At 42.3% G+C, this 19929-nt stretch overlaps 1 protein-coding gene across 1 annotated transcript in view; it reads left to right on the forward strand.

Annotated features, from left to right (window-relative positions):
- The window catches only part of LOC117505953 (fibroblast growth factor receptor 1-A-like), a gene marked incomplete at its 5' end in the record, with an annotated part of 94118 nt that overhangs the window by 38190 nt on the left and 35999 nt on the right, over positions 1 to 19929 (forward strand). The window contains 3 exons of the mRNA XM_034165494.1: positions 10419 to 10541; positions 10646 to 10716; positions 11431 to 11568. Of these exons, the coding sequence (XP_034021385.1) occupies positions 10419 to 10541; positions 10646 to 10716; positions 11431 to 11568 (332 nt within the window). The remainder of the gene's footprint in view (positions 1 to 10418; positions 10542 to 10645; positions 10717 to 11430; positions 11569 to 19929) is intronic.

Consider the following 19929-nt stretch of genomic DNA (forward strand, 5'->3'; position numbering starts at 1 on the left):
ACTTTCTTATGCAGCGTGCTGAGAGGACTCACATGTTTCCTCTTTTTAGCTGCATAAGCTGTTAGCAGGGCACTGCCAGAAGTGAACACCTGTGTTGAAAACTCCTCACGTTCTCTGGTGTCTTTTACCTGCTCTGGAACTTCCTGTTGAATTTTGTTTATTGTGCCAAGCAGAGTTGTGTTGCGTTGTAGAAGCCTGTTCGCCAGAGACAATGATGTGAAAAAATTGTCCATAGTGACAGTTCTGCTTCCATAAACCTTGTCACAACATTGTCTGCAAGTCGCTGTCATATGGCACGGCTGGGGTCTTTCCCTAAGTAAGGAATGGCATTGCACATGTACTTAGTGTCCAAGTCTTCTGCAATCCAAAACTTTATTCCAAACTTGTCCGGTTTGGATGCAGTGTATTGCAGAAAAGGACATCAGACCTTTGTTGGAAATAACTGTTCATTAACTGTTATGTGTTGCCCTGGGTTGTACGACAGCACACAGTTCTGAACAAAGCGCCCCCAAATGTCTGAAATGGCAGCAAATTTGTCTGTCTGCATGCGTTCCAAATGGGTGTCCTTGATATTGAAGCGTAAATAGCACATCAACTCTTCATATCAGTCTCGGGACATTGTGGACATGATTTCCAGAATGCTGAAGCATTTTGACCAGCAGTCACACATGGCACCGGTTCTGCCCATCGCTCCTCTGAAGAATAAAACAGCGATGAATGCCATCAGCTCGTAGACACTTGTGCTCCAGTCAGGGTTTGTTTTGCGGGCTTTGTGTACTGTGCAGTCTGTGATTGTCCTCAGCATACTGATGTCAAATAGACAAAGGAAGCTTTGCAAGCGACTAGTCACTTTGCGTCTTGCGATTTCCGTCGGTCCTGCATTGCTGACTGATTGCTGGGTTGTCTGCGTTGGCTGAACGGTGCTGAAGTCCTCAATTTGTCGCTCAACCCAAACAGTTCCATCTCTCGCTGTCTCACAAGGTCCTGCCTAAAGATAACATGAGATAAGATGAAACCTCTATTGCCCAAAAGGGAAGAACTGTTTTGCATTGAGAAGCATATATAAATAAAACCATAAACAGAAGGACGTGAACACAGACAATACTACAATATAAAAGCAAAATGTAAATACCTTAGAGTTTATGCTTACGTCCTTGCTTTTCTGTGCCTTCTGTTCAGTGTCTGCTTTTATAGTCAAAATGTCACACATACGTTCACATACATCAGTTAACCCCCTTTCACACCGGGGCTGCTCCCAGTTGCTCCCTATTGCGCCATGACAACGCCGAAAAACCGTGCTGTTTGGAGTTAATTGCCGGTTAATTACTGTGTCGGCTTGCGCCCGATGACGTCTCGTTGCGCTGCGAGTTTTGCTGCCAGGTGCTCCCCCTCACTATAAACTTTAAATAGCCTCATCTTCTGCCTCTCATCCAGTCTGTTTTCTGAACACAGTACACACATCGCTGCCCTTGGAAGTAGTGAGCTGTTTTTGCTGTATGTTCTTTCCTTCTTTGACCGCGAGATGCGCGTGCACGAACCGTCCTTTAAAGCAAATGTGGAGATGTCTGGAGTTCAGCTTGATGTTGACATGTCCTGGACTTATGTCCTTTTTTAACTGTGATAAGAGAGTTTGAGGAGAGAAAGGAACTAACTGCCTGCAGACAGTTTTTTTTCTTCTTTCCTCCTTTGACCGCGAGATGCGTGCGAGCACGCGAACGAACCTTCAAGCGAATGTGGAGATGTCTGGATTTCTATTTGATAACATGTCCTGTCTCAGGTCTTATGTCCTTTTTTGTCCCTTTTTTAACTGTGATGTGAGAGTTTGAGCAGAGAACAAGGAACCACACTGGAGCCACACTTTTTTTTTCTTTTAATTGTTCACATGTGCGTGCGTGAACGAACGTCCATGAGTGGACTAGAGATGTCCGGACTTTTTACTGGATATTTCTGGCAATCATTCTGCTTTTTTTTTTTCTTCAGCATGTAGTTTTTACTGCATTAAGTACACGGTATAACAACAATCCTGTGTGATTTATACTGCGGGAACAACGGAACACTGCAGGAATCATAAATTGGCTCCGAGTCACGCAGGGTAACACCTCTTTGCCCCGAATTACGCCTCTTTGCCCCGACTTGCGCTGGAACCACTTCCTTTCTGCGCTGAGCACAGGACGCCAAAAAAATTAAACAGGTTTAATTTTTCGGCGCCCGACTTGCTTCCTCCTTTGCGCCCTCGCGCTGTTGTGGCGCCGAGTTGCATCGTCTTGGCACTGAGTTGCTTCCACGTGGCGTTGTCATAAGCCCCTTTCACACCGGGGGTGCTCCCGGTTGCTCCCAGTTGCGCCGTGCGTCATTGACGATGCCACACAGCCTGTTTGTCTATGCAGATTGGGGACTGCATGCTGCATTAACATATGTTTGTGCTAGTGAATGGCTCGTTAATGAACCATTATGCCACAATGATGGGCTCTTGGAGTAGAGGGGGTACCTTTCCCTGCGCAAATCTGCGCAGGCTCAGGCTCTAAAGTGTTAAAACACTGTTCAGGGAAGGTCGGCTACCTCCATTCATTGAGGACCCCATGGATTATCTGTTCAAATCAGACATCTACGATTCCTGCTCTGACATGCCAAAATCTGTAACATTATCCGATGCTGCAGTCGCGCCTCCAGAGTCATCTGCACCGGCGCTTCGGCAGCCTTCAGCGCCGATTCCGACCATGCTTCACCACTCATCACCATCGGGCTTTCAGTTGCCTACAGAGCCCACATGGATCACATTTTGTCTGCCACCTACACCAGCTCCACAGCGCTCTTACGCACAGAAGCCGGCTGCATTATGGCAGCCTGGAGGACTGGCACCTAGGCCAATGTGCTTCTTTAATTCCTGAAGAGCTGCATCACATTCCGGAGACTTAAATCCAACTTAATAAATACTTTAGCCCCCTGTAGTGGTTTAAAAGCTGATGCAAGTAACAAGAGGGTGTATCTTTTTTAATGTCATATCATTTAGTACTCTGTAATCAATACAAGGACATACAGTAGTGTTCAGAATAATAGTAGTGCTATGTGACTAAAGAGATTAATCCAGGATTTGAGTATATTTTGTTATTGTTACATGGGAAACAAGGTACCAGTAGATTCAGTAGATTCTCACAAATCCAACAAGACCAAGCATTCATGATATGCACACTCTTAAGGCTATGAAATTGGGCTATTAGTAAAAAAAAGTAGAAAAGGGGGTGTTCACAATAATAGTAGCATCTGCTGTTGATGCTACAAACTCAAAACTATTATGTTAAAACTGCTTTTTTAGCAATCCTGTGAATCACTAAACTAGTATTTAGTTGTATAACCACAGTTTTTCATGATTTCTTCACATCTGCGAGACATTAATTTTGTTGGTTTGGAACCAAGATTTTGCTGGTTTACTAGTGTGCTTGGGGTCATTGTCTTGTTGAAACACCCATTTCAAGGGCATGGCCTCTTCAGCATTTCTCTTTAGGCCAGTTGATGTGCTCTTTGGCAAATTGTAACCTCTTCTGCACATGTCTTTTATTTAACAGAGGGACTTTGCGGGGGATTCTTGCAAATAAATTAGCTTCACACAGGCGTCTTCTAACTGTCACAGCACATACAGGTAACTCCAGACTGTCTTTGATCATCCTGAAGCTGATAAATGGGTGAGCCTTTGCCATTCTGGTTATTCTTCTATCCATTTTGATGGTTGTTTTCTGTTTTCTTCCACGTGTCTGTTTTTTTTTTTTTTGTCCTTTTTAAAGCATTGGAGATCATTGTAGATAAACAGCCTATAATTTTTTGCACCTGCGTATAAGTTTTCCCCTCTCCAATCAACTTTTTAATCAAACTATGCTGTTCTTCTGAACAACGTCTTGAACGTCTCATTTTCCTCAGGCTTTCAAAGAGAAAAGCATGTTCAACAGGTGCTGGCTTCATCCTTTGGTGGTTGGCTCTCACTGCGGTATTGTATCACTTCCTGTTCCGGAGCACAGCAGTGTTTTGCTGTATGTTAGCTGTTTAATCTGCGCAGTTAGATTGATCTAGTTAACTAGATAACGATTTGTTTCACAGTGTAATCTTCACGTGCCTTAACTAAAGCACTCCCTCTGCTGAATCACCTCTAAATTATTTACACATTATTCACTTTGTGTGTTTTTAGGAATCCGCTAGCTTAGCGCAGCTACTAGCTCTTAGCCGGTTTAGCATGGCGGCGGCTTCTCCTGTCTCTCCCGCACTTTTCTGCTCTGGGTGTGAAATGTTTAGTTATTCCTCGGCCTCCTTTAGCAGTAACGGTACTTGTAATAAGTGTAGCTTATTCGTAGCTTTGGAGGCCAGGCTGGGCGAATTGGAGACTCGGCTCCGCACTGTGGAAAATTCTACAGCTAGCCAGGCCCCTATAGTTGGTGCGGACCAAGGTAGCTTAGCCGCCGTTAGTTTCCCTCTGGCAGATCCCGAGCAGCCGGGAAAGCAGGCCGACTGGGTGACTGTGAGGAGGACGCGTAGTTCTAAACAGAAGCCCTGTGTACACCGCCAACCCGTTCACATTTCTAACCATTTTTCCCCACTCGACGACACACCCGCCGAGGATCAAACTCTGGTTATTGGCGACTCTGTTTTGAGAAATGTGAAGTTAGCGACACCAGCAACCATAGTCAGTTGTCTTCCGGGGGCCAGAGCAGGCGACATTGAAGGAAATTTGAAACTGCTGGCTAAGGCTAAGCGTAAATATGATAAGATTGTAATTCACGTCGGCAGTAATGACACCCGGTTACACCAATCGGAGGTCACTAAAATTAACATTGAATCGGTGTGTAACTTTGTAAAAACAATGTCGGACTCTGTAGTTTTCTCTGGGCCCCTCCCCAATCGGACCGGGAGTGACATGTTTAGCCGCATGTTCTCCTTGAATTGCTGGCTGTCTGAGTGGTGTCCAAAAAATGAGGTGGGCTTCATAAATAATTGGCAAAGCTTCTGGGGAAAACCTGGTCTTGTTAGGAGAGACGGCGTCCTTTGGATGGAGCAGCTCTCATTTCTAGAAATCTGGCCAATTTTCTTAAATCCTCCGAACCGTGACTATCCAGGGTTGGGACCAGGAAGCAGAGTTGTAGTCTTACACACCTCTCTGCAGCTTCTCTCCCCCTGCCATCCCCTCATTACCCCATCCCCGTAGAGACGGTGCCTGCTCCCAGACCACCAATAACCAGCAAAAATCTATTTAAGCATAAAAATTCAAAAAGAAAAAATAATATAGCACCTTCATCTGCACCACAGACTAAAACAGTTAAATGTGGTCTATTAAACATTAGGTCTCTCTCTTCTAAGTCCCTGTTAGTAAATGATATAATAATTGATCAACATATTGATTTATTCTGCTTTACAGAAACCTGGTTACAGCAGGATGAATATGTTAGTTTAAATGAGTCAACACCCCCGAGTCACACTAACTGCCAGAACGCTCATAGCATGGGCCGAGGCGGAGGATTAGCAGCAATCTTCCATTCCAGCTTATTAATTAATCAAAAACCCAGACAGAGCTTTAATTCATTTGAAAGATTGACTCTTAGTCTTGTCCATCCAAATTGGAAGTCCCAAAAACCAGTTTTATTTGTTATTATCTATCGTCCACCTGGTCGTTACTGTGAGTTTCTCTGTGAATTTTCAGACCTTTTGTCTGACTTAGTGCTTAGCTCAGATAAGATAATTATAGTGGGCGATTTTAACATCCACACAGATGCTGAGAATGACAGCCTCAACACTGCATTTAATCTATTATTAGACTCAATTGGCTTTGCTCAAAATGTAAATGAGTCCACCCACCACTTTAATCATATCTTAGATCTTGTTCTGAATTATGGTATGGAAATTGAAGACTTAACAGTATTCCCTGAAAACTCCCTTCTGTCTGATCATTTCTTAATAACATTTACATTTACTCTGATGGACTACCCAGCAGTGGGGAATAAGTTTCATTACACTAGAAGTCTTTCAGAAAGCGCTGTAACTAGGTTTAAGGATATGATTCCTTCTTTATGTTCTCTAATGCCATATACCAACACAGTGCAGAGTAGCTACCTAAACTCTGTAAGTGAGATAGAGTATCTCGTCAGTAGTATTACATCCTCAATGAAGACAACTTTGGATGCTGTAGCTCCTCTGAAAAAGAGAGCTTTAAATCAGAAGTGCCTGACTCCGTGGTATAACTCACAAACTCGCAGCTTAAAGCAGATAACCCGTAAGTTGGAGAGGAAATGGCGTCTCACTAATTTAGAAGATCTTCACTTAGCCTGGAAAAAGAGTCTGTTGCTCTATAAAAAAGCCCTCCGTAAAGCTAGGACATCTTACTACTCATCACTAATTGAAGAAAATAAGAACAACCCCAGGTTTCTTTTCAGTACTGTAGCCAGGCTGACAAAGAGTCAGAGCTCTATTGAGCCGAGTATTCCTTTAACTTTAACTAGTAATGACTTCATGACTTTCTTTGCTAATAAAATTTTAACTATTAGAGAAAAAATTACTCATAACCATCCCAAAGACGTATCGTTATCTTTGGCTGCTTTCAGTGATGCCGGTATTTGGTTAGACTCTTTCTCTCCGATTGTTCTGTCTGAGTTATTTTCATTAGTTACTTCATCCAAACCATCAACATGTCTATTAGACCCCATTCCTACCAGGCTGCTCAAGGAAGCCCTACCATTATTTAATGCTTCGATCTTAAATATGATCAATCTATCTTTGTTAGTTGGCTATGTACCACAGGCTTTTAAGGTGGCAGTAATTAAACCATTACTTAAAAAGCCATCACTTGATCCAGCTATCTTAGCTAATTATAGGCCAATCTCCAACCTTCCTTTTCTCTCAGAAATTCTTGAAAGGGTAGTTGTAAAACAGCTAACTGATCATCTGCAGAGGAATGGTCTATTTGAAGAGTTTCAGTCAGGTTTTAGAATTCATCATAGTACAGAAACAGCATTAGTGAAGGTTACAAATGATCTTCTTATGGCCTCAGACAGTGGACTCATCTCTGTGCTTGTTCTATTAGACCTCAGTGCTGCTTTTGATACTGTTGTCCATAAACTTTTATTACAGAGATTAGAGCATGCTATAGGTATTAAAGGCACTGCGCTGCGGTGGTTTGAATCATATTTATCTAATAGATTACAATTTGTTCATGTAAATGGGGAATCTTCTTCACAGACTAAGGTTAATTATGGAGTTCCACAAGGTTCTGTGCTAGGACCAATTTTATTCACTTTATACATGCTTCCCTTAGGCAGTATTATTAGACGGCATTGCTTAAATTTTCATTGTTACGCAGATGATACCCAGCTTTATCTATCCATGAAGCCAGAGGACACACACTAATTAGCTAAACTGCAGGATTGTCTTACAGGCATTACCCTGACCTCTAGTAATACTGTGAGAAATCTTGGAGTCATTTTTGATCAGGATATGTCATTCAAAGCGCATATTAAACAAATATGTAGGACTGCTTTTTTGCATTTACGCAATATCTCTAAAATCAGAAAGGTCTTGTCTCAGAGTGATGCTGAAAAACTAATTCATGCATTTATTTCCTCTAGGCTGGACTATTGTAATTCATTATTATCAGGTTGTCCTAAAAGTTCCCTAAAAAGCCTTCAGTTAATTCAAAATGCTGCAGCTAGAGTACTGACGGGGACTAGAAGGAGAGAGCATATCTCACCTATATTGGCCTCTCTTCATTGGCTTCCTGTTAATTCTAGAATAGAATTTAAAATTCTTCTTCTTACTTATAAGGTTTTGAATAATCAGGTCCCATCTTATCTTAGGGACCTCGTAGTACCATATCACCCCAATAGAGCGCTTCGCTCTCAGACTGCAGGCTTACTTGTAGTTCCTAGGGTTTGTAAGAGTAGAATGGGAGGCAGAGCCTTCAGCTTTCAGGCTCCTCTCCTGTGGAACCAGCTCCCAATTCAGATCAGGGAGACAGACACCCTCTCTACTTTTAAGATTAGGCTTAAAACTTTCCTTTTTGCTAAAGCTTATAGTTAGGGCTGGATCAGGTGACCCTGAACCATCCCTTAGTTATGCTGCTATAGACGTAGACTGCTGGGGGGTTCCCATGATGCACTGTTTCTTTCTCTTTTTGCTCTGTATGCACCACTCTGCATTTAATCATTAGTGATCGATCTCTGCTCCCCTCCACAGCATGTCTTTTTCCTGGTTCTCTCCCTCAGCCCCAACCAGTCCCAGCAGAAGACTGCCCCTCCCTGAGCCTGGTTCTGCTGGAGGTTTCTTCCTGTTAAAAGGGAGTTTTTCCTTCCCACTGTAGCCAAGTGCTTGCTCACAGGGGGTCATTTTGACCGTTGGGGTTTTACATAATTATTGTATGGCCTTGCCTTACAATATAAAGCGCCTTGGGGCAACTGTTTGTTGTGATTTGGCGCTATATAAAAAAAATTGATTGAAAATTGATTGATTGATAAAGACATGGATGACCTCTAATTTCCTGCTTTTAAACTCAGATAAAACTGAAGTTATTGTACTTGGCCCCACAAATCTTAGAAACATGGTGTCTAACCAGATCCTTACTCTGGATGGCATTACCCTGACCTCTAGTAATACTGTGAGAAATCTTGGAGTCATTTTTGATCAGGATATGTCATTCAATGCACATATTAAACAAATATGTAGGACTGCTTTTTTGCATTTGCGCAATATCTCTAAAATTAGAAAGGTCTTGTCTCAGAGTGATGCTGAAAAACTAATTCATGCATTTATTTCCTCTAGGCTGGACTGTTGTAATTCATTATTATCAGGTTGTCCTAAAAGTTCCCTGAAAAGCCTTCAGTTAATTCAAAATGTTGCAGCTAGAGTACTGACAGGGACTAGAAGGAGAGAGCATATTGGCCTCTCTTCATTGGCTTCCTGTTAATTCTAGAATAGAATTTAAAATTCTTCTTCTTACTTATAAGGGTTTGAATAATCAGGTCCCATCTTATCTTAGGGACCTCATAGTACCATATCACCCCAATAGAGCGCTTCGCTCTCAGACTGCAGGCTTACTTGTAGTTCCTAGGGTTTGTAAGAGTAGAATGGGAGGCAGAGCCTTCAGCTTTCAGGCTCCTCTCCTCTGGAACCAGCTCCCAATTCAGATCAGGGAGACAGACACCCTCTCTACTTTTAAGATTAGGCTTAAAACTTTCCTTTTTGCTAAAGCTTATAGTTAGGGCTGGATCAGGTGACCCTGAACCATCCCTTAGTTATGCTGCTATAGACTTAGACTGCTGGGGGGTTCCCATGATGCACTGTTTCTTTCTCTTTTTGCTCTGTATGCACCACTCTGCATTTAATCATTAGTGATTGATCTCTGCTCCCCTCCACAGCATGTCTTTTTCCTGGTTCTCTCCCTCAGCCCCATCCAGTCCCAGCAGAAGACTGCCCCTCCCTGAGCCTGGTTCTGCTTGAGGTTTCTTCCTGTTAAAAGGGAATTTTTCCTTCCCACTGTCGCCAAGTGCTTGCTCACAGGGGGTCGTTTTGACCGTTGGGGTTTTTACGTAATTATTGTATGGCCTTGCCTTACAATATAAAGCACCTTGGGGCAACTGTTTGTTGTGATTTGGCGCTATATAAATAAAATTGATTGAATTGATTGATTGATCCTTACATTGGGGACACCCGATTCACACCTGTTTGTTCCACAAATTTGATGAACTCACTGACTGAATGCCACACTATTATTATTGTGAACACCTCATTTTCTACTTTTTTTTACTAATAGCCCAATTTCATAGCCTTAATAGTGTGCATATCATGAATGCTTGGTCTTGTTGGATTTGTGAGAATCTACTGAATCTACTGGTACCTTGTTTCCCATGTAACAATAAGAAATATACTCAAAACCTGGATTAATCTTTTTAGTCACATAGCACTACTATTTTTCTGAACACTACTGTAGATATAGACATGGTTGTCAGTTTACATGCCGCTGCAATGGAATTGCTCACTGCTGGCTCCAAAACAGAAAACAATCTGCACTGTATTTAAATTTTAGCCTTTAATTGTAGCCTGGAATCAAAATAACTGAGCAACCAAGTCCACATTCAAAGTAAATGATGCATATGACCTGTATCTACACAAATTACAGCTGATTATTCACTTTTTGTGGACCACAATGCATCCCATTTCACAAATTTTTTTAAACATGCTAAGAGTGTTCCCACTTGCTCACTGTGTTCTATACCACTACTTTAGCATAGAATACACTCACTTATGAATTTGATTATTTAAACACACACACACTCCTCCCCACCGCCGCAAAGGAACACAGTTGCATGTTGGATGTCAGAGCCCAGCTTTATGTTGTGTTGTTGCCTCTTCAATAGAATCAGAATCTAAATCTGATCCTGTCCTTTCTGCAGTGTATTCACAGGGACCTCGCAGCCAGGAATGTTCTGGTAGCAGATGATCACGTGATGAAGATCGCTGACTTCGGTCTGGCTCGAGACATCCACCACATCGACTATTACAAAAAGATGACAAATGTAACTTGATGAAAGGGCCCAATATAACATTTTGTCTTCTAGAATATCAGTAGAAATTTAAGTTGTTAGGATGTTTCCATGTTTGACCTTTCAACCTTTTTCAGGGTCGCTTGCCTGTGAAGTGGATGGCCCCTGAAGCTTTATTTGACCGCATCTATACACATCAAAGTGATGTGTGAGTAGCACTAAACATCTTTCTTCTGCTGATATCTTCAGGGATGCTTCACTTCGCTGTATAGTGTTTTTTTTTTCTTTGCAGTCCTCTCCTCAAGGGTGCAGGTTTCTCTCCACATAACTAAAATCTGAACTTCTCATCAACATTCATGGTTGCATCGCAGATTGATCTGTCCAATCACAAATGTTGTGGGTGGGGCTCAAGCATTGATTTAAGGGCTCCTCAGTTTATCACTGATTGAACAGGAGACAGTGTACCTTCATACATTTTTTGGCTGTTTATTGAGGAAATTATGAAAAAAAAAATCTCTCTCTTTACATACTCTCTCTCTCTCTCTCTCTCTCTCTCTCTCTCTCTCTCTCTCTCTCTCTCTCTCTCTCTCTCTCTCTCTATATATATATATATACATTCTTTTAATGTTTCTTAGCCAGTAAACCAGTATTGATCAGTATGTCTGGTATTTCTATTGTGTATTTATATTTATATTTGCAAACTGTTTTTCTTTTTTACATTCATTTTGATACTCTGTGTGCATCTTACCCTGTGTACTGCAATACAATGTTACTGGAAACTCAATTTCCCTGAGGGAGTTTTCCCAAGGGATCAATAAAGTTCTATATAATCTATCTCTAATGTAATCTTCAAATAGTACTGCAGTATTCTGTATTATCTTTAAACGAGCTGTTTCATTTGTTGTTTGAATCACTTCTCCAGGTGGTCATTTGGAGTCTTGCTGTGGGAAATCTTCACCCTCGGTGGGTCTCCGTACCCTGGGATCCCTGTGGAGGAACTCTTCAAGCTGCTAAAGGAGGGACATCGCATGGAAAAGCCTTCTGCATGCACACAGGAGCTGTGAGTACACTCTTTCCCCAAGTGGACACATGCTGTCGTACAGCTCCCATCAAAGTGGTTGGAAGGACGGGGCCAAGTTCCAGTTTGTCTCATCGGTTCGTCACCAATAATAGTGACTAATTCAGTTTATTTATATATCGCCAAATCACAAGTTATCCGAAGCTGCTTCACAAACTTAAGGTATTCCCTTATCCACCTAATAATAGTAAATTCACTGGCCTCGTCTGTCCCTGACGACGATGGATTGCGCCTGGAGCAACATATGTGGTGACTATGTTAGCCAATCCTTGAGTGACAGTCTCTGGAGCATTCATCACAGATGGAGCCTGTTGTATCACTTGTTGTTGACATCTTGTGCTTCAAACACTTTGCTTGCTGTAGCGATCTCTCAGCCGTTTGAATGCCAGCCCTCACAGCTCGTCTCCACGAGGAGCAATCTGATGCTGTAAACTCCCATGTGTCAGCATCAATGTGTGCAGCCTGAAAGTCCCTTCTGCAAGTGTCCTTGTATCGAAGATGTGGATGGCCGGTGGGGCGTGTGGCATGTTCAAACTGAACATACAGCAGGTCCTTTGGAAGGTCACCTTTGTTCATTCGACACGTGTCCAAGACAGTGTAGGTATCACTCGTTGGGCATGGCAAAGATGGATGTCATCTTTGCTCTGCTTTAGGACCTCTGTGTTTGTGATTTTGTCCTGCCATGTGACGCCCAGAATCTTGCAGATGCATCTCATATGGTAGGTGTTGAGCCAAGCCTCCTGTCTGGCAGAGGTTGACCATGTCTCATTGTCATAAAGCATCTTTGTGTGCAGCCTCAAGTTCTTGTTTTCACACACTCTCTCTCAGTTTTGACATGTCCATTGCTGCCTTGCCAATATGGGCATTGATATCTGCTTCCAATAACTGATTGTTGGATGTGGTGGAGCCTAAGAATTTGAAGGTTTCAACAGCAGCTGCTGGGGAGTTATCTATCAAGATCACTGGGGGTTGGTGCATCCTGGGCCATGACCTCAGTCTTCTTCATACTGATAGTGAGGGCAGACTCTCTGCATGCATATGAGAAGTGGTCCATGAGACGCTGGAGACCATCTGAAGTGTGACTTGCAAGTGCAGCGTCATGGGCAAACAGCAGATCTCTGATGAGCATGCAAGTCATTTTGGTTTTAGCACATAAACGGGCCAGGTTGAAGAGCTTGCTATCATGGCGAGTGTGGACATAGACACTGTCGGAAGAAGGCTGGAAGACATAGGTTAGAAGTAGGGAGAAGAATATTCTGAAGAGGGCTGGGGGCAAGCACACAGCCTTGCTTTACTCCACTGGGGATGTTGAAGGGTTCTGATGTGTCCCCATGAAAGCTGCCTGTGTGCTGCCTGTCTGTGTGGAAGGACTTGATGATACCAGACAGCCAGTCTTCTGGAGTCTTTCGAATAGCCCGCTGCGGCTGTTGAGATCAAATGCTTATGTGAGGTCAACAAAGGCAAGATAGATGGGCTGGCACCGTTCTCAACATTTCTCCTGGAGCTGCCGCACAGAGAAAATCACTCGATGGTCGATCTCCCTGATCTAAAACCACATTGTTACTCAGGATACAAGCAGTCCACTAACACCTGTAGTCTAGCAAGAACAACCCAACACCTTACCAATGATACTGAAGAGTGAGATCCCATGGTAGTTATTACAGTCACCCCTGTCACACTACTGTCTTAGCAGCATTGCGCATGTCCTGTGGTACCTCGCCTTCATGCAAACAAAAATAAAGGCGATCATACAAGTGTGACCGGAGAGCCGGTTTGCTTTGGTTTATGAGCTCTGGTGAGATGGGATTTAGTCATGATACGAAGCAAGGTGGAAGTGTTTCTCTAATTCATGAATCTGGCTGTTTGGGGTCTAAAATATTATTAGTTTGAACACTGGACTCTCTGCTCTGCCCAGAATACGACGTACAGCCAAGGTCAGAAGAATAAAAATCAACCATGTTATTGTGTCACGGTATGTAGGCCCCCAGGCCCACATTCTGATTTCTTAGATGAATTTGGTGAGTTTATGCCATTGTTGGTGACTTCAACATTCATATAAATTAGCCTTCTGAGTCCCTCTGCAAATCATTTATGGACATTTTAGATGTATTAAGATTCCAGCAATGCATTGAGGGTTTGACACACATAAGTGCAAATACCCTGGATTTGTTCCTCGTTCGTGGTATCGCTGTCAAAAATATTGACATTGTGCCTCTTGCATCGGTGGTCTCTGGTCACTCATTAAGTTTACAGACTTGTTGCCTGTGTCGTTCACTGGAACGAGAAACTTATTTGTCACGGCGACACATCAACTCTTCAACTACAGTTGAAGATGGTTAAGAAAAATAAGCGGAAAACACGTATGCTCTTCTGTAGCATATTTAAATAAAGCAGATGGTGTTAAATGTACAGCAAGCAGGGGCGTTGAACTGGGGGGGGGGGGGGGGGGGGGTAAAGGGTCCAGAGCATGGGGGGGCACAAAAAACTGGCATTAAATACATTTTTGTGTTGCATGTTATTAATGTCCATACAATTCGTAATTAGAATGAATGTATAAATGTTGCAAAACATACTTCTGCTCTAACAGTAATATTAAAAGATCTCTGAGGGCCCTTCCACCCCTGCACAGTTGTACAATGGTTTAGTCCAGGCGCACAGGCGACACCCCCCACCCACCCACCCCCACAGACACACACACACACTCATACACACACATCCCAAACGGGATCTGACAGAAAGAGGAGGTGTTTAGTAGTGCTGAAACAACTAATCGATTTGTTGATTCAGGTTTTTTTTTTTTTTTTTTTTTGCTTTATCTTAATTTTTCCCCACTAAAACCCAAAAGGGCATATGTCTGTGAGTAATATTTACCTTTTTTTGTTAATCTGACCTGTTATGGTCTTCTGAAACAGTTGACAGATGTATTTTATAACTTAAAAACGGGACCGATGCTAACGCGTTAGCATGTCTATGGCGTTTTCAATGTTGAAGTTAGCATTAAGCTGTTGCAGCTGTCAGCACATTTTTCTGTATAATAATTAATGGCTCAGCGTTTGTTGTCGTAAAAGAGTCAAATGTATTACAAATTGTAATATTTTTTTCATTTATTTTTATTTATATATAAATAATAATAGCAACAACAACAATAATAGTAATAGTAAGTCCTTTCAGCTGCTCCCTTGTTTGCACTCGGGGTCGCCACAGCAAATCCAAGGTAGATCTGCATGTTGAATTGGCACAGGTTTTACGCCGGATGCCCTTCCTGACGCAACTCCACATTACATGGAGCAATGTGGCAGGGGTGGGATTTGAACCCGGAACCTTCTGAACTGAAACCAAGCACATTAACCACTTGGCCACCACCCCTGCTCAACAACAATAATAGTAATAATAAGTAATAATGCCACAATACAGTTTTAGAGAAATGGACAACAAGAATCTGATAAAACAAAACAGAAAAGATTAAACCAACTAACAATGAACATAAATATAGAAATAAGTGTTTCCTGTGAACACCTAGTGACTCTTAAACCTCCACTTCATCCCTGTTTTTTTAAGTTTAATGACAATTTGTTTCGATCAGACCACATCTAAGCTGTGTTTTTACACAAGAAAAAAATAAAATGCAGTAAACTGCACATATGTGTCTTTTTTTCATGAAAATATCTAATTAAATATAACATATTACACTTTCATCAGGCCTTTAAAATGCTTTTGTGGTCTCTTGCTGTAATATGTTGTCAGTGGTTGAGATAGTTGCTGTAGGCATCTAAACCTGATAGAAATCTCTTTATGGTGTGTCGGTGATGTACACTCAACAAAAATATAAACGCAACACTTTTGGTTTTGCTCCCATTTTGTTGAGATGAACTCACAGATCTAAAACTTTTTCCACATACACAATATCACCATTTCCCTCAAATATTGTTCACAAACCAGTCTAAATCTGTGATAGTGAGCACTTCTCCTTTGCTGAGATAATCCATCCCACCTCACAGGTGTGCCATACCAAGATGCTGATTAGACACCATGATTAGTGCACAGGTGTGCCTTAGACTGCCCACAATAAAAGGCCACTCTGAAAGGTGCAGTTTTGTTTTATTGGGGGGATACCAGTCAGTATCTGGTGTGACCACCATTTGCCTCATGCAGTGCAACACATCTCCTTCGCATAGAGTTGATCAGGTTGTCAATTGTGGCCTGTGGAATGTTGGTCCACTCCTCTTCAATGGCTGTGCGAAGTTGCTGAATATTGGCAGGAACTGGTACACGCTGTCGTATCCAGAGCATCCCAAACATGCTCAATGGGTGACATGTCCGGTGAGTATGCCGGCCATGCAAGAACTGGGACATTTTCAGCTTCCAAGAATTGTGTACAGATCATTGCAACATGGGGCCGTGCATTATCCTGCTGCAACATGAGGTGATGTTCTTGGATGTATGGCACAACAATGGGCCTCAGGATCTCATCACGGTATCTCTGTGCATTCAAAATGCCATCAATAAAATGCACCTGTGTTCTTCGTCCATAACAGACGCCTGCCCATACTATAACCCCACCGCCACCATGGGCCACTCGATCCACAACATTGACATCAGAAAACCGCTCACCCACACGACGCCACACACGCTGTCTGCCATCTGCCCTGGACAGTGTGAACCGGGATTCATCCGTGAAGAGAACACCTCTCCAACATGCCAAACGCCAGCGAATGTGAGCATTTGCCCACTCAAGTCAGTTACGACGACGAACTGGAGTCAGGTCGAGACCCCAATGAGGACGACGAGCATGCAGATGAGCTTCCCTGAGACGGTTTCTGACAGTTTGTGCAGAAATTCTTTGGTTATACAAACCGATTGTTTCAGCAGCTATCCGAGTGGCTGGTCTCAGACGATCTTGGAGGTGAACATGCTGGATGTGGAGGTCCTGGGCTGGTGTGGTTACACACGGTCTGCGGTTGTGAGGCTGGTTGGATGTACTGCCAACTTCTCTGAAGCGCCTTTGGAGACGGCTTATGGTAGAGAAATGAACATTCAATACACGAGCAACAGCTCTGGTTAACATTCCTGCTGTCAGCATGCCAATTGCACGCTCCCTCAAATCTTGCGACATCTGTGGCATTGTGCTGTGTGATAAAACTGCACCTTTCAGAGTGGCCTTTTATTGTGGACAGTCTAAGGCACACCTGTGCACTAATCATGGTGTCTAATCAGCATCTTGATATGGCACACCTGTGAGGTGGGATGGATTATCTCAGCAAAGGAGAAATGCTCATTATCACAGATTTAGACTGGTTTGTGAACAATATTTGAGGGAAATGGTGATATTGTGTATGTGGAAAAAGTTTTAGATCTTTGAGTTCATCTCATACGAAATGGGAGCAAAACCAAAAGTGTTGCGTTTACATTTTTGTTGAGTGTATGTATGTGCAAAATAAAACAAAACACTACTCCAGGTATGTTTTTGACGAGAATTTAACATCATAACTTTATTATAAGGTCAAACGTTGATGTTGCGTGATAAAGGCCTTTTAATAATAACTCAAAGAAATAATGGCAAACCTCACATGTAAGTAAAAAAAAACAAAACAAAACAAAAAAACGATTAAATTGAAAAAATAATCGACCGATGAACTGATTAGTAAAATAATTGTTAGTTGCAGCCCTAGTGTTTAGGCTGAAATAAAATGTCTTTCCTAAAAAATCAAAGTCCGGATTTCAAAAAAGAAGAGAAAAAAGGACGGAAAGAAAACTAAATGAGGGAAAGCAGCTGCTAACCAAATTCTTTAAAAAGAGAGGTGAGCTTGAAAGCTAGCAATATTGAGTTGGGGGGTCTGGGTGCAATTGCACCATTTTCTAGAAAAATGGTGCAATTTGGTCCCCCAGACCCCCCAACTCAATATTGCTCCCCCAACTTTAAAGTAGACCTGCATTGAAATAAATGCAGTCAGATCTTTGGACCAAAAAATGACTTATATTTACACATAAGATCCTTCTGAATGTAGTAAAGTAAATCTGCAAGCCCAGATCTGTCATTCACTGGAGAAATCTTCATTTAAAAATGACAAATTTACAGCTAAAATTTAGCCCTCCTCAAAACTGTCGTACCATCCGGGACGCTGCCGAGACGTCAGGGAAAAGACCCTATCCCAGCATGCATTGCGCCAATTGTAATTTGTGGATTTACGTCAGTTTGCATCTGCACCTTTTTCTTGTCTTATACGGAAGGATCTACTTTTTTTTAAAACTTCATATTGTCTTGCGGCACGTTTGGTGAGTACACATTTCTTTTATTTGTGCTTGAAAATTATTTTGGGGGACTTTTTCATATACCTGTTTGACTGAGTGGTGTCGCATTGAAAAGCTACTGTCTTTCGCCTCCGGTGTTACCATCGCAGGTTACGACGGCGGGACCCGCAAAGAATCCAAGTCATTAAAAAGATATAAACCTATCTCAGCAGCCATGGAGCTCTGCGGCTCTGATTACCGTGACGTGCGGCACTGCAGAAAGTCTGTCCTTGCAGCAACAGGTGTCACCGGCCGCTCCGCATCAAAACAGCAAGCGTAGTCTCTGGACTTTTGCCATGTTGGCTGCACCTCCATTCAGTAGACAGAGAGGTGATGCGGCTGCACAGCAGACACGGGCGGTGTGAGTGGCTCACTTCAGTGTTTACCAAGCACGCAGACTTGGTAAGCGCAGTGGAGGCAGAGAGCGAGGCATCGGGGAAGAACGGCGCCTGCTGTCGATGTTGCTCGCCGCTGATCTGAGCATGCAGAGCTGTATCTCACATTCATTGCAGCTTACTTTTGGATGCTGAAACCAGGATGTGTATAACAGTAACATTATTAACAGATAAAATCAATTTCAATGCAGGATCGGACTGAAGGCGGGAACGCTCCGTCTTCTGCCGGACGTCACTGCAATGACCCGGATGTACAAACAGTTTTTGCTGAGGGCCAAATTTTAGCTGCAAATTTGTCATTTTTAAACAAAGATTTCTCCGCTGAATTACAAATTTGGGCTTACAGATTCACTTTACTGCATTCATAAGGGTCTTATAAATACATATCAGCTATTTCTTTCTGAGATCTGACCACATTTATTTCATTGCAGGTCTACTTTAAAAAGGGTTCTCACCCCCAGGTGTGATCTAAGGTATACATGATTTAGACCTGGTTTCACTATGCATTAGAAATTTGGTGTTTGTGTTAATAAAAAAGAACATAACAGTTTGGGGGGGTGTCTTCAATATGGCTAGTACCTAGGGCCCAGAATTTGGTGCTACGCCCCTGACAGCAAGACAGGACATTGTGAATTTATTGGCTGAGGAATTTGGACATAATTCATCTTCCGATCACTACTCTCCTACATTTCAGGTTTACAAAAACCAAGCTGAGAGCTTGGCACTTATCTTTTTATCAAACAATGCAGAAGATTATAATATTCCATTTACTATTACTGAATTGAAAACTTCTCTCAGTAAATGCCATGATACAGCAGTTGGTCTAGATGAGATCCATTATCAATTTTTGAAACACCTGCCAGAAGCATCTCTCTTCATTTTATTAGATGTTTTAAATAAAATCTGGAGAACTGGTGATTTTCCAGATGTGTGGTGTGAAGCCACCATTGTTTCTATTGCGAAACCTGGAAAGGATGCAACTAACCCAACAAATTATCATCCTATTTCTTTAACCAGTTGTCTTTGTAAAACCATGGAACAAATGATTAATGCCAGACTGGTTTGGTTCTTGGAGAAGAATGGATTGATATCCAAATTCCAAAGTGGTTTTCGTCAAAATCGAAGCACGATTGATCACCTCATTCACCTTGAATCTTTCATTCGTGATGGTATTTATTATTCGTGGTCATCATGTGGTCTTGCTTTTCTTTGATCTTGTAAAGGCTTATGATACTACATGAAGTATGGTATTATGAGAGACCTTCACAATCTTGGGTTGAGGGGCATGTTGCCCATTTTCATTCAAAATTTTCTTTCCAATCGTGTGTCTCGAGTTCGCCTCGGGTCAACTTTTTCAGATTTACATACTCACGAAATGGGTGTTCAGCAAGGCAGCATCCTTTCCGTTACTCTGTTCTTATTGAAGATAAATGGCATTGTTGACGTGGTAAGATAAGAAAAGATAAACTTTATTGATCTCACAGAGGAGAAATTCACATGTTATGTCAGCTCTTAAAAAACACACAAGATGGGTGCAAGTAGAGGAAAATGTTCATCAACAGCGTGTGTGTCATGATCTGGCCCTTTAGGCCCTGCTGGTATTGTTCTCGACCCTGTTCATCTTCTATGCTCTGAGCCTTCTGTGTTTTGTCACGTCCAG

The sequence above is a fragment of the Thalassophryne amazonica genome, unplaced genomic scaffold, assembly GCF_902500255.1.
Source record: "Thalassophryne amazonica unplaced genomic scaffold, fThaAma1.1, whole genome shotgun sequence".
NCBI lineage: Eukaryota > Metazoa > Chordata > Actinopteri > Batrachoidiformes > Batrachoididae > Thalassophryne > Thalassophryne amazonica.